Source organism: Lemur catta, chromosome 11, assembly GCF_020740605.2.
Source record: "Lemur catta isolate mLemCat1 chromosome 11, mLemCat1.pri, whole genome shotgun sequence".
In the NCBI taxonomy this organism is placed as follows: domain Eukaryota; kingdom Metazoa; phylum Chordata; class Mammalia; order Primates; family Lemuridae; genus Lemur; species Lemur catta.
This window is the reverse complement of record NC_059138.1, coordinates 5605524-5632257: the sequence shown is the minus strand read 5'-3', so window position 1 is coordinate 5632257 and position 26734 is coordinate 5605524. Positions and strand designations below refer to the sequence as shown.

The window sequence follows — 26734 nt, the reverse complement described above, 5'->3', positions numbered from 1 at the left end:
GCTATTTGACGAGAGCAGCGTTGCAGAAGGCTTGCTGTCTTTATGGGGGCGGGGGAGAAGAGGTGAGGGAGGGTTACCGTATTTGCGTTGGGCAGCGCAGACTCTAGAGGAAAGAGCCGTCGCCGGAGACCGGAGGAGAAGGGGCGCAGCCCGGGCTGTGAGTGTGACATGGGATAGAGGAACTTGGGGAAGAGAGGGGGCCGGGGCTTTGGACCCTTTCCGCGTGCGGGCGGGGCTTCGGTCAGGGTTACAGCTGGGTAGAGTGGGGAGGCTGCCCCTTGACAGTGCCAGCTTAGATTGGCCAAGGGGACAGTGCAACTGTCTGGGGAAAGATTTGTGGGTGCGGTCTGTGGCAAGTGGTACTTGTCCCCTTCCCCAAGGTGAGAGTGTCAGTTCCACGCTGGCCTACGCGTAGGGGAAGACAGAGGAGGTATCTCTGAGACCCCACTCTGCAGACAGATTGACTGAGGCTGGAAGTGTCCTGAAGGCCTCAGGGGAGGTCCAGGGAAAGAACAAGCAAGCTTCCTTGATGGGAGTGGGGAGAATGGATGAGGCAGGCCTCAGAGCCCTGCAGGAGCACATGTTTTTTGGGAGATATGGGGGTGGTGGGTGGCAGTAGACAGTGCTCTTACAGGAGAAGTGGCCCTTTGGGAATGGATGGCTCTTCAATGGCCAGGATGGTGGTGGTGGTCTTGTGTGTGTGTATGTTTGAGGGGTGTTTAGTTGTTGAGCAGCTGGTACATTGAAAAGAGCTTTCAATAGAGTCAAGAGACTTAGGGCCTAGTTCTGGCTCACCTTGCTGTGTGACCTTGGGCAGGTATGTTGACCTCTCTTAGCCTCAGTTTCCCCATCTATAAAGTGGGGCTCAGTAACCCTGCTTGGCCCCTTTTCAGGGCTGTTGTGAGGACAATGGGAAACAATTTATGAGAAACATAGTGCCCTGGGAAGAGGATCCTTAGAGGAACCAGCATGAAGGGAGCCAGGTCTGGGGATGTTTGCTGAGCATTGAGCGTGTTGCTCAGCCTTGAGCCATGCTTTGCTGTGGGAGTAACCAAGAGGAATCAAGTGGAGACCAGCCCCTGGGAGCTCACACTCTGATTCAGTGATTTGCAAACCTTTTAAACACATGCCGCATGCCTCATTTTGATAAACAAAGAGCTGCTACCTTTAATGTTTAACTGAGGTCACTTTCAAGTTTACAGGATTTTGTTTTTGTTTCTTATTTTAAGCTTTGCAAAAATCTTTAAACCACCAGTGATCCCACCCTTCCCTCCAGGTTTGGGGTGCACCTCACTACCTACCCCTCTACCCACCTCCAGAATTTGGTTGGAAGAGATAAGAAACAAAATACTAGGAATCCCTGAATATCACCCACCAGCATTTATTCAATGTTTTGTGTGGCAGGCACAGTGTTGATGCTGGAAGGTCTGTCCTGCCACCTCTGTCCTTAGGGTGCTGGGGGGAGGAGGACAGAGGTGGCAGGACAGACCCTCATGCAGTGTGATGAGTGAGGGTCACAGGGTTGGGTCACATGGTTTAAGGCGGGGCTGAAGGTGTCAGGGAAGGCTTCTAGGAGGAGGTGGCCCTTGAGAAGGGCCTGGAGGGAGGGCGGGGTTTGCTTAAGAGGTAGCTGAGAAAGGACAGTAGCTTCCAGCAGGGGAACTTTGGCCTGAATAAAACTACAGAGGGGCGAATGCTGGAGGCTGTGGGAGGTGAGTGTCCCCGGCCAGACTGGGGGCTGCCTGACCCTCGGGTGCCCACTGATCCCTTTCTCCGCTTCTGCCTCCCCAGGGACTGCTGATTGCAGCTGGAAGTGTCCATGACGGAGCTGGCGTCCTCCGGGGGCGGGTCCCCTGCGGGGGACGGGGAGGAGGGTCTTGGGGACGAGCGAGGCCTGGTCATCCACCACCCTGCAGAGGAGCAGCCCCACCGCTGCCCGCTGTGTGGCCAGACCTTCTCGCAGCTGCCCAGCCTGGTGCGGCACCAGAAGGCGCACGCCGGGGCGGGTCGCACGGCCGCCTTCGTGTGCCCCGAGTGCGGCAAGGCTTTCAGCGTCAAGCACAACCTCGAGGTGCACCAGCGCACGCACACCGGGGAGCGCCCCTTCCCCTGCCCCGACTGCGGCCGCTGCTTCAGCCTCAAGCAGAACCTGCTCACGCACCAGCGCATCCACAGTGGCGAGAAGCCGCACCAGTGCGCGCAGTGCGGCCGCTGCTTCCGCGAGCCCCGCTTCCTGCTCAACCACCAGCGCACCCACGCGCGCATGCCCGCGCCGCACCCGCGCCGCCCCGGCGTCTTCGGGGAGAGGCGGCCCTACTTCTGCCCGCGCTGTGGCAAGAGCTTCGCGCGCGAGGGCTCGCTCAAGACCCACCAGCGCAGCCACGGCCATGGGCCCGAAGGCCAGGCTGCACATTTAGGCCGCGTGCTATGATGCGCGCGGGGCCCGCCACCGACGGGTGCTTCCTGCCTCTCAGATGCGCCCTGAACCCCTGGAGATGGTCCTGGGCTGGAGCCCCCTCTCCAGATAGGATCCTGGGAGCAGGAGAGGCCTGGCTTGGGGTCTTGAAGCTGTGGAACACCAGGCTCAGGCAGCCCCTTTGTGTTCCTCTCTCGGGACCCTCTGAGTGGCTGCACATAGCTGCCTTGGGCCCCTGCCCTGATTTTCCTCCTCGGGCTGATCTGGCCTAGAGCAGGTGAGGGTCTGGCAGGGAGTGGCGGGGATGGGTGAGCGGTGTTGATTCTTGGTGTCAGGTGGGGCTGGTGGGGCATACTGGGACGTAGGCCTGTTTGTGACCAGGTGCTTACCAGATCTTCATTCCCAGAATGTCACAGTTGAAAGTGACTTGGAGAGGGCCCATTTCCACAATCCCCAAGCCCAGCCTCAGCCCCCAAGGCCTCCTGGCTCCTGCATGCACTATCTGGTGCCCTCGAGAAGTCATTTTGCTTCATGTCTTAGTTTGCTCAGCTGTAAGTTGGGAATAAAGATGAGGGACTCCTCTCTGGGACATTATGAGGATCATAATTGCTGCAACAAGAGAGGGGGAGGTCACCAGTTCACAGCTGGTACCCCTGGCTGCCACTGACTGCGTTGCACCGGGCTCTCTAGAGGTGACACAGATGTGGGCTACAAGTCCTGCCCCGTGGCACTCAGCACTTGACATGAGCGACTGGTGCCCACTCAGGATGATGTGGGAGTGATCAGGAACAACTTGGTGCTCTGGGACAAGAGCAGGGAATGTGACTGGCTTCTCCACATCCCCCGGGGAGCTGGATGGCTTTGAGCCAGATTGTGGGGACGAATAGAATTGCTAGGAAGAGCATGCATGTGGAAGGATGTTTTCCAGGCAAGGGTCACATGGTAGAGGCTGGAATTTGCCCCACAGGGGACTTTGTGGTGGGGGAGGGGACATCTGAGATTTTTAATGAGAAGAGCACCTGACCTCAGACCTGTGCTTCCCAAGGAGGAGCAGCGGCACCGTGAGGACAGATGGAAGAGGGGAGAGCAGGAGCCTCAAAGGTCTCGGGGTCATCTGGGCAAGAGAACATGAGAGCCCCAGCTCAGAGGCTTGACCAAGGCCATGCAGTGAGAAGGGGAGAGCCACAGCTTGCCCCCAGGACCTCTGATTCCAGGCTGGCACTCTGAGACATGAGCTTCTTCAGCGGTTTGGAAGATGAGGAAATGGGCTTGCCCCATCACGGTGCTTTGTGGATAACGGGCTGAAGCCCGGGCTTTGTTGGGATTCTGGATCCCAAGACCCTTTAGCTCCACTGCTGAAAATGGAAAACGGAGCTGGGAGGATTTGGGAATAGGCTCAGGGGCCATGTGATAGGAGCCTGGCAGAGGTGACAGGGGTGGTGTGGATGTGGTTTGAGAGGCAGGAAGTTGGGGCTTCGAGAGGACCTGTACTCCCAGAGCCCTGCTCTGCATGCATTCCCTTTCCTCTGCTCCTCTGCCCTTCCTTGGTGCTGCATGGCTCCTCAGGTTGACTGCCCTGTGCCTGCCATCCCCAGGTGGCTGTTGCAATGTGGACTAGTGCTTTGTGGCAGAGATTAAGAGGCTAAATAGGGACCTGGGACATCTGGAGCTAGTCACCAAAATGCCCTGAACTCACAGTGTCTCATCTGTAATATGACTCATAATCCTTGCAGTGCTTGGTAGGGGCTAAGAGGACTCACTGAAAGCCCTGGACAGATCAGCATGGGGTGGCTGACTGCTCCCTCCAAGCCCCACAGGGGTGGCTGGGCAGGGGCACCTCATGGCCCCTGACCTGACCCTGATCTCTTTGTTTCTGTGAACAGATGCGGAGTGGGCAGGACCTTATGACTCTGAAGGTACAGGGCACATCTGGGCACAGAGACCAGGAATGGGGTTCCACAGGGCTTGACTGGCACCACACCCTGGCATGAGGACACATCCCCTAAGCAGACCTGCCTTGGGAGGTGCCCTGCAGTGGCCTGTGGAGGTGACAGGATGGAGCTTGGAATTGGAGGCAGATTCTGAGCCCTGTGGACAAACTCGCCAGGCCTGGTGGGAATCACAGCTGGGGAAGACCTCATCCTGGCTACCTGGCCATGGGTCTCAACTCTCTGGTGGCAGGGACGACGCCTGTGTGGAGAGCTGGCTTCTCTCCTCCTGCTTGCCCACCACTTGGCTGAAGTTCAGAGACATGAAGTGACTGGTCTAAGCTAACACAGCAAGTCAGTGGCAGTCCTGGCTCTGAAGGCAAAACTTTGCCCTAGATGCGAATGACACCGGCAGGCAGTGGTTCTTTCCTTTCTGAGCAGTGGTTCTTAACACTTTGGGGTCATGAAGCCCTTTGAAAATCTGATGGTTATGGACTTGCCCCCCACCCCCACCCCAGGAAAACAGACATACTCACATAGACTCAAAAATCCCACGCAATTTCAAGAACCCCTGGACTCCCTGGATGAAACCTGTCCGCTGACTCCAGACTGAGAACCTCAGCCCTGGGGGCTTCGCCTGCTGCCCTTTCCTTGTCTGTCACTCATGGAGCCCTAAGGCGAGGCCGCTGTGCTAGTAATGTTCCTCCTCCCCCAGCCAAGCCGCCTCCTTCCCTCGTCCAGGAGCAAAGAATTCTGGGGAGGGGACCCTTTTAGTCAGTCCCTTCCTCCAGACCTGACAAATGATGCATCAGGGTCTGAAGCCTAATTTCCCTTCCCCAGATGCAGTGGAGTTTCCTGTGCTGGCTTTGCTCTTCTGGTTTTTGTGTTTCTAACCGGCTGCTGGTTTTCACAAAGGAGCCCTTTGCTCCTGCCCTGGGCTCTGATTTCTGTGTGAGGCCCTGCGGGGAGCTGGGCTGCTGTGCGTGCTGGCCCGTGAGTTTGGTCTGAGTCTGCCCCAGGGAGAAGAAATGCTGCTTCCACCAGCCAAGCCCAGACAGCGGTGCCTCCTGTCCGACCAGGTGTTCGCCCAGCCAGGTATCATGTGGGAACACTGGGGAGGAAGAGGATGAGAGCCTCACTCCAGGTGCCCGCGGCTCTGGGCAGGGGGTGAGCCCAGTGCAGTGGCTTTCTGTGTGCTCCCCACCTGTGGCGGTAAGAACAGAGCCCAGGCTCGGGCTGGCAGCAGGGCGGGGATTCCTCCCGTCTTCACACCTGAGCAGGTCGGCCTGGAGCCCACAGGTGCTCACCTGCTGCCCCAGAGTGAGCTGCCCGTCAGAAGAGGCCAAAACAGCCAGGGCTGGGATGGGTTTTGGTCAGGGTTGTGAATTCCTGTCCTGGGGTGTTGCTTGTCATATCTTCAATGCAGTTTGGCCCATAGGTCCTTACTGACCACCTACCCTGTGCCGTGCCCCGGGCGCCATAACAGAATGCTCAGGGACATTGGAGAAAGAGAAGGCACTGAACGCCTAGGAGCTTCCACTCTGGGGAACCCTGGCCAACCTAGAGAAAACCTCTACAACACACACCGTCTCTGCTAACTGTCCAGCTTGTGTGCTCCCTGCCTGTGACTGTGCTGTGCTCATTCCTGCCTCCGTACCTTCCCCTGTATTGCTCTGAAATGTCCCCCTTTCTCTCCACCCTGCTAAGCCCTTATCTGCCAGGGCCCAGCTTCCCGAACCACGGAGTCCATGTTCCTCCTTCTCAGCACAGTATGTGTATTAACACACCATCTTCTCCTCCCCCTAGAGTATTATGTGCTGTCTTCACTTACGCTCCAGTTTCCTCTGTGTGTGTGTGTGTGTGTGTGTGTGTCTGTGTGTCTGTCTTGTCTTGATCCCCAACTAGACTGTGAACTCCATGAGGACAAGGGACTGTGTCATTTCTTCTTGAACCCCAACAGGGTCTAGCATAGGGCTGGGCTCATAACTCTCAGGAAACACTTGTCGACTGACTGATGGATCAAGTGCCGGAGGTTGTGGGGTGGCCGGTCCTGAGAGGTGTGCAAGGGAAGAGGGGATGTGAGTTAACCAGTGGGTGCATTTAACTGGGCGGTGGGCTGGCTCCCCTGGGTCAATAATGGGCGTCAGAGGCCTCAGGTCCTTCCCTACTTGGGGCAGTGGGAGCTGGGGGGACCCCCCATGGCTGTGCACGTACACATACAGGCTTGTCCAGGCTGGGTATTTGTGTAGGTCGCTGACACCTGCCGGAGCTGACCAAGTAGAATAAATGTTCTCTCGACATCAGCTGGTGTGAGGAGTGGTTATTTGGGGTTGGGGGGGTTAGGCGGGAGCCGGGTGGTGGCCTCTGTCTCTGCCTCCAGCATCTGTTGGGGAGTTGGGTTTCAAGGAAACATGGTGACCAAAGATGGATTTGAGGGACAGGTATTGGGGCCCCTGGAATCACAATGTAGTCCCCGCTTTGGCTAGCCCAGGCCCCGGTGAGACCAGACCTACCTGAAGCTGTGGGGCAAGTCGCAGCAGGCCCTGAGAGTGCTTGAGCCGAAAGAGCAGGCTGCAGTGCTGGTGCCCCCGCAGCAGGAGGTCTAGGGCCCGTCACACGTCTCTCCTGGGTGACACGGGAAAAATCACCTGTCCCCTTTCCTTCTGGAGTTGTCAGAATCAAATAAGTATACGCAGAAAGAATGCTAGAGCAAAGCTCAGCGTTTGTGAGGCCTCACCATCATCCTTGTCCTCCCATGGTGGCACCTGACAGCAGCCTGCTCCGCAGCCCGTGATCTTCCCTAGCAGGATGACCGGTATGTCAAGCTGCCACCGGGTGGTTGTGAGATTTGGGTAAGGAACTCCCTCCTGTTAGGGGTAGGGCCTGGGCTGGACCAGCACCTCGGTCCTGTGCCCCGTCTGACTCTGACTTGAGGCTGCATCTGTGGCCTGTGTCAGCCCAAGGGTCCTGTGTGCAGGGACAGCCTTTGCAACCTGGCTCTGTTGGGGGTTGGGGCACGTTGGGGAGCAAATCAGGCGGGGCTCTTGAGTTCAACTCAAATTGGCTAAGGCCAAAACGGGAAATGATGGGCTCGTGTAACTGAAGAGTGTGAGGGCCCAGCCCCGCCCTCGCTCTGCCCTCCACAGCCCACGCAGCAGGAGGAAGCTGGCGGCGGCTCCCAGCGTTGGTCCCTTTCTCTACGGTTCTAGGCAGCAGCAGGCCTGACTCCCACTGGCCCGTTACTAGATCCATCGCAGTGGTCAGGAGACGGCGGGGTCCTGAATGGTCTGGTCACTTGCCCACCATGGAGGGGCTCCGCTCCACCTGGAGTCCGTGATCTGAGAGTGGGGACTGGACTGTGCCCAGAGAAAGGGCAGAGACAAGAAGACGGGTGGATGGGTACCAGGTGGCAGACCAACGCCCTTGCTGCTGACGGGAGTTCCCCGGATCCGCAGCCTTGGTGCCACCCGGGAGTTGGTATTAATGAAAGATCACTGGGCCCACCCCAGCCTCCAACCAGAAACTGCATCTCATCAGGACCCCAGGTTGTCTTTACGTGCTGTGACCTCCCCACCTCTCTCGGAAGAGGGCCTCTCCACTGGGGCATTCCGTTGGCCCTGTTGTCTACAGGGAGGAGAATGAAGTGGTTTCCTCTTAGGAAAGCTCATGGGGTGTAGGGACAGGGGTTGCTGTCTTCACTGGGGTCCAGATACCAGCCATGGTCACCCCCTGCCCCTGAGACTGGAGCACACATCAGCAGGACCCCCCCCCACCTCCCCGACCTGGCCTGCCTACCTGGCTTTGGGAACTTACTGGAATATAGAACACAGCACAGGGGGGAAAGGCCGAGAAAAGGGCCAGTCCTGGGCAAAAAAGCAGCTGGCTCACCCAAGGGGCTCCTCCCCGCCGTCTGTGCTCCCCAACTGTTCCTGTCTCCACCCTCCTGTGGCCTTCAGAACAGCCCAGCCTCACGCTCCTCATAATGCCCCGGTGTCTGCTGTGGGTGCCCTTGCTGTCCTGCCCCTCCCCTTTCCAGCTGTTGAGAGTTGGCTGCAGACAGCTCTCACTGCCTTGCCTGGGAGCTACCCCAGCTCAGCCCCACCTGGCAAATGGCCGCCGGCACCAGGGGGAGGTTCTGTAGCACGGCCTGTGCTCAGAGCCTCACTCTCCCCCTCCAGAGCCCTTCCCCGACAATTCTCATCCTCCCCAAAGAAGAACCTTCATCTCAGCCTCTGCTTCTAGGATACCCAACCTCAGGCAAGGTCTTCGAATAATACAAGCTCAATGGCCAGGTATGGTGGCTCACGCCTGTGATCCTAGTGCTTTGGGAGGCTGAGGTGGGCGGATTGCTTGAGGCCAGGATTTCGAGATCAGCCTGGGAAATATAGCAAGACCTTGTCTCTACCAAATAATAATAATAATGAAAAAAGATTAGCCAGGCACGGTGGTTCACGCCGTAGTCCCAACTACTCAGGGGACAGGGGTTTGAGGCTGCAGTGAGCTATGATGGCACCACTGCATTTCAGCCTGGGTGACAGAGCAAGACCCTGTTTCTAAAGGGGGGAAAAATAAAATAAAAACTCAAAGAGTCTTGCACACAGAAGAGGTGGTGACTAGCACCTCTCTTTGGCAGTTCTGTGTGATACTGGTCACCTGTGGGACTTCAGTGCATTGCTGGTGGATTAATGGACTGCAGGTGACCGTCCTTTGTGAGAGGCCAGACCAGAGGACCTAAATGCTGGCGTGGCAGTCCCTCATCAGCTGCACTGAAGCCCCTCTCAGCTGGAAACAAGGGACAAGAATCTAATTCACAGGTCAAGGGTTGGGGTCTAATCTGACCTCGTGGCTTCGGCCAAGGTCCCTACCACTTTGAGGCTCAGGCTCTGATACCTGAAATGCACGGGGTAGAGCTCGCCTCCACGGTTTCTCTCAGGTGCTTCCCTGGTGCACGAGTGAGGCTTTTTTGGGTGGTGAGGGACAGAGACCCATTTAGGCTGGTGATGGGCCATGTCGAAAGGAAGCCCCATGTCCGGCTGTGCCGCCGGGCGGGCCTCACAGAGCAGGGGGCAGAGACCCCAGGACAGCGCACCTCCTCTCTGGTCTCACCACCATTCCTGCGACTCAGCCTTCGCCCTTCCTGCGGCCGCCGCCATCTCTGCTCTGTAGCATGGAGTGTGGAGAACTGAAACTGGATTTTTTTTTTCTTTAAGCAGGAGAACTGCAGTTGCTAGCAGTTTCTAGCGTCAGACACAGAAAGTCACCTTGGAGCAGACCTCCTTTGTTTCTGGAAGGTCAATGGACCCTTTCAGTTAAACCAATACAAGACAAATACCCACCGCTATTCTTGAACTAGCCTTGGACTTGGGAACCTTCTCAAACGCAGATGCTTCAGACCAGCATATTAGCTGTTCTGTTGCATAACAATCATCATAAAAAGGCTGCTGTAGGTCAGAGCATCTGGGCACAGGGGTCTCTGGGACATGGGAAGGACCTGAAATTCTCTCCCTGCTGAGGACCTGAGCTGGGCCTTGCCCTGGCACGGGGGAACTTGCTAGGGCCCAGCAGGGGCCCCTCAGGCTGGGTTTAAAGCACGGGGGTCCAAGAGAACCTTGGTTTATCATAACGGTGGAAACCGTGTCCTTGAGCAGGGCAGGAGAAGCTTCTGGAGAGGGTGACACGATAGAGCATAAGGAGTCCTGAGTGGCGGGGGAGGCACGGGACAGAGGGGACACTGCATGGGAGCTCTCCGAGAAATTGTAGGGCAGGTGTGTGGGCTCCTGGGGGAAGGATCAACTAGACACAGTTCTGGGGATTGGGGAAGGCACAGTCTTCGTTTGAGCATAAAAAGAAATGGATTTGAGGCTGGCAAACAGGATGCACTGGTCACTGCTGCTTCCGCTTCCCATCTCGTGCTGCCTTGTGGTATCTGTGGCCTCGTGGTGGATGCGCGAGGTGGATGGTTCTCTTTCCTGCCACTGCTCTTGGCTTTGATGGGATTTGGGACGTGCTAAAATATGGCATCTTGGCATTCGAGAAAACAGCAGAGGCAGGAAAATCACCTTCACCTTCCCTTTGCCTGTCTCCCCGGAAGCAGGTCATCAAAGAATTCTCTGACTTTCCTCTAAAGTAGGTTATAAGACCCTCTTTCCAGAAAGGTATTCCCTGTACCTGGGCGAAAGGAATGTCACACAGAGACTTCAAGAAAAATTGGAACAAACAGGCTTTGCTAACTCCCCCCGAGTTTATTAGTGTTTGATCACACTCTTTTGTCCTCTAATCACATTTTTGCACGACTGTCCATAAAAACAGTTTCCCCGATTTCTTTGGGTCTTCATTTCTAAAGGTTCCTGTGTCACCTAAAATTTATATTAAATACATTTGTGTGCTTTTCTCTTGTTGATCTGTCTTTTGTTGTAGGGTCTCGGCCAGGAGCCTTGCGGTGGGTGAGGACAGGTATTACTTTTCTCCTACAGCCATCTCCGCACTCCGCTCTCTGCGAGCACCTGTCCTCGTCTGGGACGCAGACTCCCCGAGGCAGATTTTGCTGTGACTGCCCACTATCCTGCTTAGGGCATCTCTTGGGCAAAGTCCTTTCTCCTGGCTCTGTCTGTGCTGCTGGCTTCCCTGGGCTGGGGCACATGTCCTGGTCCCGTGGCTACAGGCAGAGTGACAGAGGCCTGGAGCATAAATCCCGGGAACTGGTTTTCCAGGGCAGGCAGAGCCCCAGTTCTCAGAGGGGCGTACACGGACAGGCAGTTGGGGCTTCCTGGCCTTTCCTGTGCAGAGCCCTCATTGGCAGATTCTCCCACACGCCTTGCGCTCTCTTTTCTACTGTCTTCTTAAGATGTAATTTTTCGTGTGTTTATGGCTTGATCTCCAGTCAGTGACAACTTGCATCTGTGCGCCATTTTCTGGTCCCTTCACATGCACACATCCTCGAGGGCGAGGGTGTGATCGTGCAGATCCGGGACCCACAGTGTCCCACACTGGGAGGCTCCCCGGGAACAGCGTGTGGTCTGGTTGCATAAAGGCCGATTTTGACGGGATTCGTGCTCTGGGCTTAGTGCTGGACTTGGAACAACAAAAATGCCACTTTTGGAGCTTCTTTCAGTTCCTTATTGCCTCCGCCCATTTGGTGTATATTTGCAGTCACTTCTTCCTTACAAATTGGCCATCATCGGAGCATGATCAGGAAACTTTATGAGAAAATCAGGAAACAGAGCCAGTTAACACAGCAGCCCCATTTTAGGCAATAAGGCCACTCTAAACAAATGCCAAATATCACTGATAGATCACATCCTGTGAACACAATGCAGTAAAATTAGGAGTCACTAACAACTTCTAATGGTAAATAAAGCTTCTATACAAAAACAAGACAGCGAATAAAAGCTTTTATACATTGAGGGATTTAAAAACACCCTTATTAGCGGGCATGGTGGTGGCACAGGCCTTTAGTCTAAGCCGCTTGGGAGGTCAAGGCAGGAGGATCGCTTGAGCCCAGGAGTTTGAGGCCAGCCTGGGCAACATAGTGAGACGCCCATCTTAAAAAAGACAGCAGCATACTTAATAATTCAGATCAAAGAAGAAATTATAATGGAAATTAGGAAATATTTATGAATGAATATGAAAACACTACATTTCAAAACTTGTGGGATGCAACTAAAATAGTAATTAGAGGAAATTTTTAGCTTTAAATGTATTCATTAGAAAAGAAGAAATTTTAAAAATCAAAAAGTCAAGAGTTCAACTTAAGAAGTTAGAAAAAGAGCAGAATACACACAAAGAAGGAGAAAAATAATAATAAAGATAAAAATTAATGGAATAGAAGAAAGATGAGATTCAGTAAAACCAAAACTGGTTCTTTGAAAAGACAAATAAAACAAACAAACCTCTGCAAATTAAAAAAAAAGGTACATATGAACAGTGTTAGAAATGAAAAGGAGATTATAACTATGGATACAATAGTGATTTTGAAAAATCATAACAAAATACTGTGGACAATTGATCACAATTTTACATTTATATGAAATGGATAATTTTCTAGAAAAATATAAATTACTGAAAGAAACTCAAAACAATCTGAATATACCCATAAGCATTGGAGTACTAGAATCAGGAATCAAAAATATAACCTTCATTCCTCCAAATTAATTAAGACAGGAGGCCCAGATAGTTTTATCGGGGAGGTTTATCAACCTCAGTGAAGAGATCAGCCTTCATGTGGGAACAGTTCCAGCTAGTGGGGAAACACTCCCAAACTCATTTAATGAGATGAATTAGTAAAACCTTAAAAACAAAACCAGAGAAAGACAGTACAATGAAGGAAAATTTTAGGCCAATCTCACTTAGGAACATAATTACAAAAATCCAAAATAAAATATTAGCAAATTAAATACAGAAATATGTTTAAAAGTATATCATGACCAAGGTTTTATCCCACAATACAAGGGTGGTTTAACATGAGAAACTCTATTAATGTTCCTATTAAGCAGATTAATGAAGGAAAAAATATGATTATCTCAGTAGGTGCAGAAAAAGCAGTTGCTAAAATTCAATGCACTTTAATTAAAAACCAGAACTCAAACAAAACAAAACAAAAACCAAACAAACCTCCTTTCCCGCGGCTATAGCCACAGGAAAATGTGACCTCTGTCAGCTGCTCCAATGCGTTTCTCCCCTTCCTCATCACGCCCTATCTTTCCAGCTCTTCTTTACCCTTTAAAAACTCACATTTTGTCGTGGGTGGCACCTTTGTCTTGTTCCCTCTGCATGGAATATTCTGCTCCCAGCTCCTCCCAGAGCTCTTTCTTGTCACTGAGGCATCAGCACAGCTGTTCTCTTTTCAGGAGGCCTTGTCTAAACATCCGCTCTAAATAACCACCCCTCTGTTCTCTTTCGCAGCACCGAGTTTTATTTCCGCCTTGGCACTGGTCATGAACATTGCCTGTTTATTTATGTGTTTGCTTGTTCAACATCTTCCCCCTTCAAACGTGAGTGCCAAGGGCAGCGGGACCCTCCCTGTCTACCCACTGCCTAGAGCAGCACTGGGCACACTGCAGGTGCTAAAGAAATATTTGCTCTCTTTCCTTGGCCATTATTGGAGCCTATTCAGACAATTTTATAATGTGAGTAAATCAAACCTATTCATTTTTCAAATATAATGAAATATTCTTGAGACTACATTTAACAGCAAAGTTGATAGGTTACATTTTGTAGATATCTCATTGAAGATTTATTGATGTCGATCTTATAGTTTTGTTTTGGTATTTTGGAGTGAAAACAGCCTTCAACGTTTTCATAATTGTACCAAACCCATAAGCCCTAGGCCCTGTGCCTATGGTGTCTAATGAAAAATGGACCCGTGTGGGACAATTATGCCAGTTTTGTCTTTCCTTCTTTGTCTATGCATCCAATAAATGGAACTGATTTTGTTTTTAAAGTGCAATTTTAAAGAATTGTGAGATTCTTCGGTTGCCCATGTGGCTAGGTATGGAGAGCCTAAACAAGTTGAATATTATTTGAGATACTGAACTTACACCACCACGTCTGTTAACAGATGCCAATAGGAGAGCAGCGCCCTCTAGTGCACATTTTGAGAGCGAATGTTGAGTGAGTTGGACCCTCAGGTAGAGAGGGCTGTTTCTCTAATGCCCCCATGGCCACGTTGGTGTTAGAATGTAAACTTCACCAAGGCAGGGACCATGTGTGTGTCCAGTTAATACTTGCCAAATGAATTAATGTCTACAACCATGAGCTTTTCGGGGTTCCCTAAAGAAGTGAGTCAGAAAAATAAATTGTCCCGTCAGAGATGAAATGGAAGTTGACAGCTCGCCTAGGGGAGATGAGAAAAGGGAAGGTAATGCAATTAGAAATTCATTTCTTTTTCTGGTTTCAAGAGGAAATAAGAAGGAAACAGAGAGTAACTTTCCAAAGAGAATTAGGCAGCCAAAAAAGGCAGCAAGTTTGCTCATAAAGACCTAAAACATTTAAAAGGCAGTGAAGTTGGGTGAGGCACCAGCTCCACTGGCTGTCTCAGCAGACCTCGGAGGACAGAGAAGGCAGCAAGTGACAACAGTAGGGAAAACTGCGACGGCCAGCTGAAAAGCTGTGGGCCGCTTTCACCTGCAACAAACGTTTACCATGTAGATGTTCACTGGGGAAATTTGAACACCAGTTGGATATTTGATATTACAGAATCATTCATTTTTCTTAGTTCTGTTTTGTTGTGCTTACGTTAATAGAAGGATCCTTATCTTTCAGAGATATGTACTGAATAAAATGCTCTGATTCGCTTCAAAATGATCTGGGGTCTGGGTGAGGGCAGGGACAGAGGTGAGACCACATGCACTATGTGTTGGTAATTTTGAAGGTGGGCAACAGGTAACTGGGGGTTCGTTACACTTTTTGCTCTATTGTCATGAGTCAGAAGTTTGCCATGAGGAGTCAACGTATGTTTGCATATGATCCTTTTTTCCTTTTGAAAATTCCTCTCCTATTATGCCTAGAAAAGCTAATGTGTTGGGGGTAGGAGAAGAAATGTGTTTTGGCAGATTTGAAGTTTCAGTTCTGGGCCATTTCCTTTGGTCCAAAAGATCATGATGGCTGAGGATGGGGAGGGGCTGAGAGGCCCCCTTGCTTAATTTATATATGGGGTGATTTTGAAATAGTTCCTTCAGGATTGGGAAAGGCAAACTAATTAGATAATTGATCCAAATAATTTTTGTGGTTGGATTGAAGGATGAATCCACTTTTCTATATTCACTAGAAAATATGAAAAGTTTTCCAAGTGCTACTGAATAAATAAAATTGTATGAAAGCCCTCTCTGCTGTCCATAAAATAGTTGAGTAAAAACCAACTTTAAAAAAAATAGACTTTATTTTTTAGAGCAGTTTTAGGTTCACAGCAAAACTGAGCAGGAAGTTCAGAGAGTTCTCATATACTCCCCACCCCCCACAGGCACAGCCTCCCCCACTATCAGAGCGGTGCCTGTGTCACAGCTGGTGAACCCGCAGTGACATGTCATCATCATCCAGAGTCCGCAGTTTACAGTAGGGCTCGCTCTTGGTGTTGGACGTTCCGTGGGTTTGGACAAATGCATAATGACACACATCCACCACACAGAGTAGTTTCACCGCTATGAAAGTCCTGTGTGCTCTGCCTGTTTCTCCCTCCATCTCCGCATCTCCTGCAACCACTGATCTTTTTACCGTCTTCATAGTTTTGCCTTTTCCAGCATGTCCTGCAATTGGAATCATACGGTATGTAGTCTTTCAGGTTGGCTTCTTTCACTTAGTAGTATGCATTTAAGTTTCCTCCCTGTCTTTCCATGGCTTGACACGAGCCAACTTTTGACAATTGTACACGGCAATGCTCTGAGGATTTTTATTGTTGTTTTTGAACTAAATGTTTTTAAAAGGAAAAATGATAGAAATAATTCTTGAGAATTCCAGATCTTTAAAGTGATTATTATCTTTTAATAATCTGGTCCCTTGGGTGGGGTGGTATAGCTGCTCTGGAATGCTGTATTGGGGTGCAGGTGGGGAGTGCCATGCTGGGGTTTCAGATGGTGATGCCCAACTGTAACAAAATTCTCTAAATTAAGGCTAAATGACTGCTGTTTGGCATTTTTTAAAGTAATTTCTGTGTTTGCCTGAATTTAGAGAAATTCTGAGAAATACTAGAAATGACTAGAAATTTCATTGAGAAATGAAGGATTAACATCAACTTCCTGTTGAGACAGGTTGTAGTTCCCAGGCAGGCTTGGGATACTTTGGATCTTTTTTCTGGAAAGAGGTGGCGGGAGGGGTAGAGATGAAACAAGATTGACCATGTGTTGATAATTTTGAAGTTGGGTGAGAGGTAACAGGGGGTTCATTATACTTTTCTTTCTTTCTTTTTAAAGTGGCTGGGCACAGTGGCTCACGCCTGTAATCCTAGCACTCTGGGAGGCCGAGGTGGGAGGATCGTTTGAGCTCAGGAGTTCGAGACCAGCCTGAGCAAGAGTGAGACCCTGTCGCTGCTAAAAATAGAAAGAAATTAGCTGGACAACTAAAAATACATAGCAAAAATTAGCCGGGCATGGTGGTACATGCCTGTAATCCCAGCTACTCAGGAGGCTGAGGCAGGAGGATCGCTTGAGCCCAGGAGTTTGAGGTTGCTGTGAGCTAGGCTGACGCCACAGCACTCTAGCCTGGGCAACAGAGTGAGACTCTGTCTCAAAAAAAAAAAAAAAATAAAATTGTGGCAAAATACACATAACATAAAATTTGCCATCTGCTATGGCTGCAATGTTTGTGTCCTCTCCAAAATTCATTTGAAATTTGATCCCCAATGCAACAGTATTAAGCGGCGGGGGGGGGGGGGGGGGGGCTTTAGGAAATGATTAAGTCATGAGGGTTGAGCCCTCATGAATGGGATTAGCAACCTTAAAAAAGAACAGAAGGGAACTAGCTAGCACCCTTTTGCCCTCCCATCTTTTGCACCACGTGAGGATGCAACAAGACGGTGCCATCTTGGAAGCAGAGAGTAGCCGTCACCAGATACCAAATCTGCTGGCATCTTGATCTTGGACTTCCCAGCCTCCAAAACAGGAAGAAAATGAATTTGTGTGAGTTAAACAAACCGCAAGTCTTGGAAAAGTAAGAATCTCTCCTGCACATGTGTAAGTGTTATAGTTTCTTCAACATTTATTGAGCACTTACTGTGTGCTTCCTCATGGTCATGAAGATGGCACCAGGGTTGGAAGGCCCTTAAAGATCCTGCCCTCAGATCTCCCAGGCAAAGTCCCCCGTGCAGGCTCCCGACAAGTTATTGTCCAGCCCGTCCCGGAACATCTCCTGTGACAGGGGACAGTGGTGTGGTACCACCTGTTAAAGCGAGGGACACATGTGACTGCCCTTCTGGGGAGTCTTTGCACAGGCCTAGGTGTGCCCTACCCAGCTCCAAAGGTCCCTCTTTCTAAGGAACCACAAAACCCGCTCATGCTGGTGGTGGTGTTCCTTGGAAAGAGGGACAGGAGGTGGTTGTGTATGTTGGGGATGGAGTCAGAAGAGGGAATGGCCTTTTCTCTAGTGGTTACACATTCCCCTCATGTCTTCCTGGGTCCCGAGCACTCTTGGCCTGTCTTTTGCCTGCTTTGGCTGTCATCAGGCTATAGGGGCCACCCCTGCCATAATGTGCTCTGCACCGTCCACCACTCTCCATCCTGTGCGCTGGGCACTCGCATAAGAGCTATAATTTGTAAAAGTTGTCAGAGTCAAAATGGAGTCCCTTGGGGTGTCGATGGGGATAGCCAGGCCCCCCACACTTCCTGGGTGCCCCTCACTACTTGTCACCAGGCTCTGCCCCCAAACTGTGCGAGGTTGAAGGATTGACCTCAGTCTTTACTTTCCCTGCATTCACACCCTGGCCAGCACCTCATCTTGGGCAGATCATACTTCCCTGTCCCTGACTTTGGGTTGGAATTGTGTTGATCCTAAATTTTAAATCTTCAGCCTGTTTTACCTGCCCTTAGAGTAAGACACATGGCCACTTACGTGGTAAAAAATTAGATTTATCTATGTTTCTTTGGTCCCATCTTCAAAATTTTGAAGAATTTCTGCCCTGAAGACTGGTGGCCTCTAGTGGTGGAATTGAGCCAAGGAGTCAGACTTCTCTTTGAGCGGCTTGTGCCCCTCCCTTTCCATCCTTTTGATGGCGGCTTTAGGGACAAGTCTATCTGTGGAACTTGAAGAGTGAGTGTTTCCCCAAGAGCTGGGTAGCCCGCAGGCAGGGAAGGGTGTGGCAGCAGGTGCTGGCTCAGGTTCCTGGCTCGTCTCCATTCTCTTCACAGTGCTTTGGGTGATGGAAGGAGGGCAGAAATTTCCATTTGGATATATCTGTTTTGGAGACTGTCACATGCTCCAAAGGAAGAGTGAATGGTGCCATGAGTTGAATTTTGTCCTCTTAAAAAGATACGTTGAAGCCTAACCACCAGTACCTCAGAATGTGACCTTATTTGGAAATAGGGTTAGATGCAGTCAAGTTGAGTCACAGTGGATTAAGGTGGAACCTAATCCAATATGACTTGTGTCCTTATAAGCAGAGGGAAATTTGGACTCAGATCCAGAGACACACAGGAACAAGATGATGTGAAGAGACTCAGGGAGAAAGCCAGGTGGGCAGGAAGGCAGAGACCAAGCTGATGCGTCTACAAGCCAAGGAACCCCAAAGATTGCCAGCAACCACCAGAAGTGCAGGAGAGGCAAGGAAAGATCCTCCTACAGATTTCAGAGGGAGTATGGCCCTGGCCCTGCTGGCACCTTGAATTTGGACTTTGAGCCTCCACAACCGTGAGCCAAGAAATTTCTGTGGTTTTAAGCCATCCAGTTTGTGGTGACTTGTTCCGGCAGCCCCAGGAAGCTAATACCCTGGGGTGCGGGGTGGGAGGAGGGGTTGCCTGTCTGTGGGCTGCTGCACTCAGAGCCTCGTGTGATCGGCTGCCTGGAGTCCTCCATGCAGTGAATGACCATCATGGCTGTGGGTTCATCTTTAGGAGTGCCGCCAGCGTTTCTTGGCGAACAGCCAATTCCAGGCACTCCACGTGGCCCTGGAGAAGCTACAGGAATTTTGGATGACAGGATACCTGGGCTCTCCTGATAGCAACAAGGGTAAGGACAAGGAAGACAGCACTCTGGAATTCTTTGCCTGTGAACACTGGCATGCTGTGGAGTGGTCCAGAGAGCCCCTCACCCTAATGGAGAATGACTGATCACCAGAGTTCTCATGCACGCCACAGGATTGACCAGGTGACCACTCTGCTCCTGCCAGGTGCATGGGCGGGGCCAGAGGGAACAGGGCAGAGTTGCCCGAGCACCCCTGCGTTTAAGCCTGCAAGGAGCCGGGATGAAGCTGTGGCTGTTCATCTGCTTGGTGGCTGGGATCACCTTGGTGACCTGCAGGCCTTCGGAGGAAGTGGCCCCTCACTTGCAGGTAGGTCCAGCTGTGGGGCTAAGGGGAGTGGGGTGTGTGTGTGTGTGGGAGAGAGTGCATGCGTGTGTGTGTGTGTGTGTGTGTGTCAGGGGGCAAGAGGGGCTTGGGCTGGGTGTGACGACCCAGGGGCTGGAGACAGAGGGCAAAGGCAGGCCATCCTCTCCTTTCGATCCCGTGGTTAGTCTCCAGGGCGGTCTTCACTGTGCACGGCTCCTCCTGCCTGCCTCTTCCACACCACGGGGTCTCCCACACCCCCACTCCATCGTTAGCATTTGATGCCATGTATTCACCTAAATGAATAAACACATTCACACTGAAACACTCGATCCATTTCTTGGCCTTTGACGTCTCTGAGCAGAGCCCGCCCCTCTTGAAGAGCCCGAACTGGGGTGATTTACCTGGCCTTTCGGTTTTCTCATCGGAGAAGCAGCAAAAGCCATCACTTCTATACAAAAATAGGACTGCTGTGAGAATTAAAATTTGAACACAAACAAAGTGTTTAGAAGAGTGTCTGCCACACACCAGCAAGCGGCAGCCAGTGGCCCTGGCTGTGTCTGCTAGGTCCCCACCAGGGCTCGCAGCTCTGCGTACCTCGTGAACCCTGCGCTTCACGTCTCTCAAACCACTCGCTGCGTGGGTCTTACTCCCCCGCCCGGGACTAGACTTCCCTGGAGCACCGGAAGGACAGGCGTCCGCCCCGCGAACTCCGTGGGATTGCGCCGCCTGGACGGAGGGTTTTCTGGGGGTGCTGGGTGCAGGCTCCGGGATGGGCTCCAACAACAAGCGCGAACTCATTGCTCTCTGTCCCGTATCCCCCTAAAGGGCACCTGGGCCTTCAACCCGCTGAGCCTGCAAAGACCCCCTGGAACCGCGGTGCGGGCTGCTGCGAGGGCAGAGGGACCTGGGAGCTGGACACCAGGGCCGCCCCCGGCGCGCAGAGCGGCGAGGACCCGGCAAGCACCGTCCTAAAATCGCGTGGGTCGAGGCTGCCGTGAAGGCGTAGCCGATGACAGCCAGGAGGTGGCAGCAGAGCCTTCTGCGGTGGCCGGGGCGCTAGCGCAGTAAACGGGGTGGAGACAGGCGAGAAGCCGCCAGGGGGCGACAGTCGCGAGCTGGGAGGAGGGAGGGGAGCACAGGACAGGCTGGTCACGGACACACCTGCGGCAGGTAGCCGGGGAGCCGGGAGGGCCCGGGCGGAGTCCACGATGTTGCTCCCGGCTGCCACCTGGGACTGGAACCCAGCTTCATCTGCCTCTTAGCGAGAGGGGCTTCCAGGACCCTGTCATGATTCACCAGGCTTCTGGAATGCCGTGGGCAAATACCCGGTGGTGTGGTAGAAAACGCCTGGGCCTGGAGTCCGGGGGCCTGGGTGTCACACCTTGCTGTTAACTTTACTGTCTGCTTCTCAGAAAGGCTCCAAGCAGGCTCAGCTCAGCCCTTGGCTCAGAAGGTTAAGTGCTGAGAGGCTGGTGTGGGAGCCGCCAGGCCGCCACCTGCGCGCCAGGCTCTCGGGAAGTTCTAGCTTTAGCTGAAGAGTTCTTATGAGGGTTGAATGTCCCCTCATCACCTGTACAGAGGTATGGAAAGTGCGGGAAGATGTGCTGTGCTTTGGCTGTGGTTTGTTGGACCCTGGCTTTGGCTCTCAGCTCACGGGACAGGAGCCCTGGGGTCTGAGATGCTAACGTAAGAGGGGTCCCTGCGGTCCTCCCGGCTCGTGGCCTGGGCCGGCCTCTCACCGTGTTTTCTTCTCACTGGGTTTCTTGGTCTGCTCTGTGTCGTCTTGTCTGGGTGGCTGTATGGTGGCAGTCACATTTACGCAGATGCCCCCGTTGCCACAGTGGGTCTCTCCTCGCGTTCCCAGGAGGATTCCTGTCTGCTGGAGTCCCCTCCACAGAGGCGTAAAACTTAGGGATGCTTTGACACTTGGGAAGAAAGGAAGAAGGCAGCCTCCGGGCCCAGACCGCCCGGTGGGCACGCCCAAGGCTGGGGCTGGGGCTGGGGCAAGGGAAATGGCGTTGCTCAGAGCAAGAGCCCCTTGCAGTGGGCACGCGGTTTAGGAGCAGAATCAGGCAGGATTTCAGGCTGCCCCTGCTCCCTAGGCCGACAGCCTCGGGGCAGCGCATAACCTGCGTGTTATTTGTGGAGCATCCTGTGACTTAGAAACACTTCAGGTCACAATTAGCACAACAGCCTGCTACTGCTGCGGAGCTGGAGTCTGATGTCACTAACAGCAGTGCCGAAGCTCTTGGGCACTTTGCAACGTGTGTCTGTCTCCAGGGGAGCTCGTCTAGGGTAGATCCCTCCTGGTTTGCCCAGAACTAGGTGTTCTCTGGAAAAGAGGAAGATGTAGCTTCCCTCCACGTGGTGCTTAGCTGGGCAGGGGTGGGCTGAAGAAAAACTGCTCTAGCCCTGCGTGCTGCAGCAGGTTAGTTGCAGAGCTCTTTAAGTGTCACATCCTTTGTCCCCCAAGTCCAGCGTAGTGCCCCATGATGGGCTGGGCTGGGTTCTGTCTTGGCCTTTGTGGTGTCTGGAATGAAGCCTCATTATTGAGCTTTGGTAAAAATACCCCACTGAGAGCTACCAAACCCCAAGTCCACAAAGACACGGTGGGGGGTGGGTGCCACCCAAAGGTTGCATCTGAGGCCTCAATCCTGTACCCCCAAATGCCCCATGACAATCTGGGGAGGTGGTCAGAGGCTCGCTGTGGCTGCCGACACCCTGGCTCCCCTATTTTCCCCAAAGGAAATAAAGCAGTTGAAATTAGTTGACAAGCAGTTCTTTAAAAAAGAAAACTGCACACATTTGCTTTGGCCTGGGATAAGGTAAGAATCTAATGTCATGTGACAGCAGGTAAGCATTTTAATTTGCATATTTAGATCTGTAGGACATACACATTTGTTTGCTACAGCTCAATCTCGTTTCTGTCTGCAAGCCCTCCTGCTGCTTGGGTGGTAGGAAATAAGACACCCCTTAACTGCTGCCCTTCCCGGTGCCGGGTCCTGGAGGGCTGCCTGCCTGGGCACCATGAGTAGCCGTTTCTCTCGGGGTCTCCCCACCTCCTGGCTATGCTGCTAGGAAGTGGGGTGCAGGCCCCTCCTCTGGGGGCTAACCGGCCTCCTCTCTGTCCCTTCTCCTTCTGCCAGTCATGCAGGGTGGCGGGAAGGAGGCCTCCTTTGGGCTGAGGGAAATCCTCCTCCCTTCTTTCTGGCCGTGGGCGTTCTCGATGCCCTCCTCCACCGTCCGCCCGGGGTGTGTGCTGTTGGAAACGAGGTCAGGCTGTTTCTTCCTCCTGCTCCACCGCTGTCTCCAGGCAAAGGGCACGGAGCCACGAGGCCTGCCCCGCAGGGCGGCCCCAGGAGCACAGTGCCATGTCTGCAGGTCGAAACCACAACGTAGCATTCCGGCCACACAGATGACTGTCACATTAGGATGAATCCAAGTGAGGAGGGGTATGAGTGGCCATGAGTGATGCTGAATTGCTTCCCTGATGGTTTCTAACATTTTCCTTCTTGTCCGCAGGCCAAGAAGAAGAAAAAACAGAAGCCGTTTTGGTTGACGGGCCCCATCGTAGCAGTTGGCAGTGTACGATGGGGAAGGACCCCGTGGTCAAACCAGAGAAGGGAGAGAAAATGACAGCAGGAAGGGCCTCGGGGGAGAGCCGTCCTTTGGGAATGTGGGCACTTTGCATTTGAGGGGGTCGAGCTGGGCTGCCACTCGGTCTCTCTGCACCCTGACCCCGACACACCACACCCATTTCCAGTATGAGGTCGTGGGGAGCTGCCCCAGGCCCAGGCTACATGAAAGGGCTTTGGGGTTGAAAGATGGGGGACAGAGCTGGGGGATCCCCAAAGGAGGGGCCTAATGCAGGCTTCAGTCTTTCCTGCTGATCTGGGGAACTGATCCGGGGACTTGCCCTGTGTGGCGAGTCCTGGGTCCCTGCTTGGCTCTGGGGATCCTGAGCCATCTTCCCCTCCAGAGTCGGAACTCCACCGACGACACCTACCACCGCTGTTTTGGCTGCTGTGACAGCTTCGCCCTCCTCGCCTCGGATATTCCCAGAGCGGAGCACGCAGGGGAAGCTGGGAGGAGGCCTCCTGGATGGGTAAGAATGTTTGTTGATTTTGCCAGCAGCTCCGGGACCCTCCGTGCCCAGCCTGAACCTCCACCCGAGGAAGCACATTCACAGCGAGGGGGCCGGTGGGGCTGGGGAGGCCTGGGGGGCGGGACATTTTGGCCATTGAAGTGTGAAGGCTGATGCTGCAGCACCCACAACCACACCAAGGACCCTGGCCAAGCACTCGCTCTGAGCCAGGCCGTGGGCTAGCGCCTTGCAGACATTGGGTCCTCTAGTCCCCTGTCACTCGATGAGCTAGGACTTGTATCTCCATCCTGCAGATAAGAGAACTGCGATGCCGAATGCGTTAGGGGTTTGCTCAGGTTCACACAGGCAGTGAGTGACAGAGCTGGGATTCAGATTCAGGTACGACGGTGCCTTATCTCTGAGCTCTCGGCCCCGATGCGCCTTTCGAAATTAGGGAACCCTCTTGAATGTCTCTGTTGGCAGCAGTCAGTCAATTAATTACCCTGCATGAACAAGGACTATGGGTGACAGTTTCATCTGTCCCAAGTGCCAACTGAAGAGCCCCCAGCCTATTGGGTTAGGGGCCAGATGCCTGAGGACCTGAGGAGGCAGGGGCCTCGGGCTGGATGAGAGCCTTACCTGGCCTCCAAGGCCTCCTGAGCACAGGTGCAGCTCCCTGCAGTCAGAGCTTGCTGGCCTGGGTCTCTGGCCTCCACTGGGTGGCTCCTGGGAAGCTGTGTGAGCAGCCCCTCCGCAGTCCCGCTCCAGTCTCACTCCTCGTGTTGCTTCCTGCTACAGGACCAGGGAACCAGGCCGACCAAAAGGCCTGTGAGGAGAGACCTTAAGCGCAGGAAGCCGACGTGGAGAGCCAGACGTCGCTTTCCCTGTGTGCAGAACAAGCGCTTGGGGAGCCCAGCTGCCACGGTGAGATGTCAGGGGCCCCAGCACAGTGGTGGGAAGGCCTTACGGGGGACAGACGTGGGTGTCTGGCTGGGGCCCAGGAAGCCACGGCTCTGTGGGAGAGCTTGTGCACCCAGGATCCCTGAATGCAGCTCTGGGTGGGGCCTGCCTGGGCCTGGAGCTCCTGGAGGCTGGTCTAGTGCCAGGGTCCCCAGGAAAGGCACAGGCAGAGATTGGGGACTTTCCTGTGGCTAGTCGTGTCTCCAGTGTCCAGCAGCCAGCTCAGGACTGGGTGAGCAGTCCTCATCAGAAGAGGGGCCCTGAGCCCTGAGCAGCTGGGGCTCCTGTCAGAAGGGGGCAGGGTGGTGGCTGCACCTGCGGCCATTGCTCCCTGAGCATTGCCTCCACCCCTGCCTCTTTTCCGGGCTCTCCCTCAGGAGGGAAGACACCGCTGGGATTTAGACCTTCAGCTCTTCCCAGTCCCAGGATCCATCACTACCCACCCGCCCCCCCCCAGCCCCGTTCACTCCCTGGGTGCCCACTGGGAGGCGGAGCAGCCATTGCTCAGCCACAGAGGTCTTCTGGGCAGCGGCAGCGTGTCTGGTCAAAATCTGGGGCTGGTGGGATGGGGGAGGAGGTAGGAGGGGAATGCTGGGGCCAGAGAGAGGAGTGGGAACCTTCCAAGAATCACGGCTGCTGAGCTCCTTCTGGCTGGGAAGAGTGTCACTGTCAGGGTCCTGTGCTGCTGAGAGGACAAGCTACATCAGGCTGGTCAAACCCAGATGGGGCCCCGGGAGGACCTGGCAGATGGGGAGACTTCTAATTGTGAGATGTGAACTTGTTCACAAAAGGAGCAACTTTATGGCTGAATGAGCTGTTAGGAGCCCCAACATTACTCTGGCAAAGCAGGCAGGTGTGTGTAGACTACAGCCAGGGGTCAAGGGCCTCGCCCCTGAGTTTAACCCTCTCAGTGCCAAGACCCTGGGTGGCTTCTGTCCACAGGGGACAGAAGAGCCTGCGGCAGAGCTGTGAGCATAACAGCAGGCCACTGTCCTTCTGATCTTTTCCAGAAACAAGGTGGGGATGCTGCGGTCAAGGGTCAGGGTTGCCATGCCAATCGTGGTCAGCAGAGTCTGGGTGTCCAGAGACAGAAAGGAAGAGAGAAAGAACTGCGCTTTCTGGGAAGGTAAGATCGCCCCTCCCATGCCCACGGAGGCCGGATGGGACTATTTCTGCTGGGAGGATGGGCAAGCCCCTCCCCACAGTGACCCATGAGACTGGGGGCCTCCCCAGACCTCCGTTCCTAGACCCCATTCTCTGTTCCCTCCTCCTGACGGGGAAGCCACCAGCCAATGACAGTCCCTTTGCTGGCCAGGCCAAGCTCTCTGACTGCCCTCTGCACTTCCTTCCTTTGGGGTAGAACCTTGGGACAACCCAGATCTCGGGGCACTGGGGCGGGGGTCCAGGTTGGGTTGTGAGAAGATGCTCACACTCTTTAAATACCAAAAACGGCAGTTCTCACGGCTCCGGCTGCCTTGCTGGGCTGGCCAGGGCAGTCTCTTCCTTCACCCTCGGGGGTGTTGTGTTTCATGCCCCTCCTGCCGTGTGGTGCCGTTGGAGGTAGAGACTTTGTGGAGTGGAGAAAAGGTTACAGCCGTCATGGCAGTGGCCATAGCCTGCACTCGAGCCCCCAAATCTGGGAGCCCAGGTTGCTGAGCACACCCGTCCCCTTACCATTCTTTTGCGCGGGTCTTGGCTGTCCCCATTTGACACCTACTCCCTGTGTTTCTAGGCAGAGTCATCAGGCAGATGGAATTTCTGGTGGTCCCTTGACTCCTCCCAGTGACACAATCTGAGAAGGCTGCACAGGGAGCGCACGGTTCCTGGGATATGCCACAAAACCTGGAACAAAGGAGTGTGTACCTGCCTTTCCCCAGTCACCCACTTGCCCACTCGCTCATCCACGCGTCCCTCACGTGCCAGGCCCTGTTTTGGGTGCTGGGGCGAAGTCACAGGCAGGACAGACGTAGTCCTTGCCTTCAGGAGGCTTTTGTGCAATGGTGTTCTGAAGATATGGAAATAAATGAGTCTCAAATATCCCAGAGGAATAATGTGGAGTGGAGGCCAAGCCACCCCAGAATCCCTCACTTTTTACGTGTGAAAAAATGTGGAGAATTTGGGGGAAGTCCAGGAAGAACCAGTAGTAAGGTATCGGGAACGCTCTGGGAAGACAAGCTGCTGTAGGATTTCCCAGGAGTTACCTCCCCTCTCTGCAGAGTGGCCCTTCTATCTTGGTGGTTTTCTTCTTTTCAAAATCAGGTTTCTCACCAGCTTTTTATCTGCCCCCAACTCACAGTTTTAATCTCCAAAAAGCAGTTTCGCTACCACCATCAATCGCTTAGAGGTTGAGAACTTTCTATTTCCCCCACTGATGCTGG

General features: G+C 53.3%; 1 protein-coding gene and 1 long non-coding RNA gene across 4 annotated transcripts; both read left to right on the top strand.

Moving 5' to 3' along the window:
• The first annotated feature begins 1647 nt into the window (after positions 1 to 1647).
• Positions 1648 to 6637, top strand: LOC123647534 (zinc finger and SCAN domain-containing protein 2). 2 transcript variants are annotated; one of them, XM_045565044.1, is made up of 2 exons: positions 1648 to 2071; positions 4300 to 6637. In XM_045565044.1, exons 1-2 carry the CDS (start codon positions 1820 to 1822, stop codon positions 4405 to 4407), a joined length of 360 nt encoding a protein of 119 aa, XP_045421000.1. In that variant the 5' UTR covers positions 1648 to 1819; the 3' UTR covers positions 4408 to 6637. The 2 variants fall into 2 exon arrangements, with proteins under 2 accessions (XP_045421000.1, XP_045420999.1); XM_045565043.1 differs by lacking the exon at positions 4300 to 6637 and having other exon boundaries at positions 1648 to 3287.
• Positions 6638 to 18696: 12059 nt separating this feature from the next.
• On the top strand, positions 18697 to 26393 carry LOC123647532. Of its 2 annotated transcripts, XR_006738267.1 has the most exons (10): positions 18697 to 18993; positions 19154 to 19315; positions 20138 to 21740; positions 22058 to 22754; positions 22835 to 22897; positions 23292 to 23417; positions 23711 to 23795; positions 24195 to 24320; positions 25367 to 25482; positions 26089 to 26393. It is a non-coding gene; the product is annotated as an uncharacterized LOC123647532 (long non-coding RNA). The 2 variants fall into 2 exon arrangements; XR_006738266.1 differs by having other exon boundaries at positions 20138 to 22754.
• The last annotated feature ends 341 nt before the right edge of the window (positions 26394 to 26734 follow it).

What these genes read in the sequence shown, in the direction of transcription:
- LOC123647534 (XM_045565043.1), top strand. Translation starts at nt 1,820, where the DNA reads ATGACGGAGCTGGCGTCCTCCGGGGGCGGGTCCCCTGCGGGGGACGGG.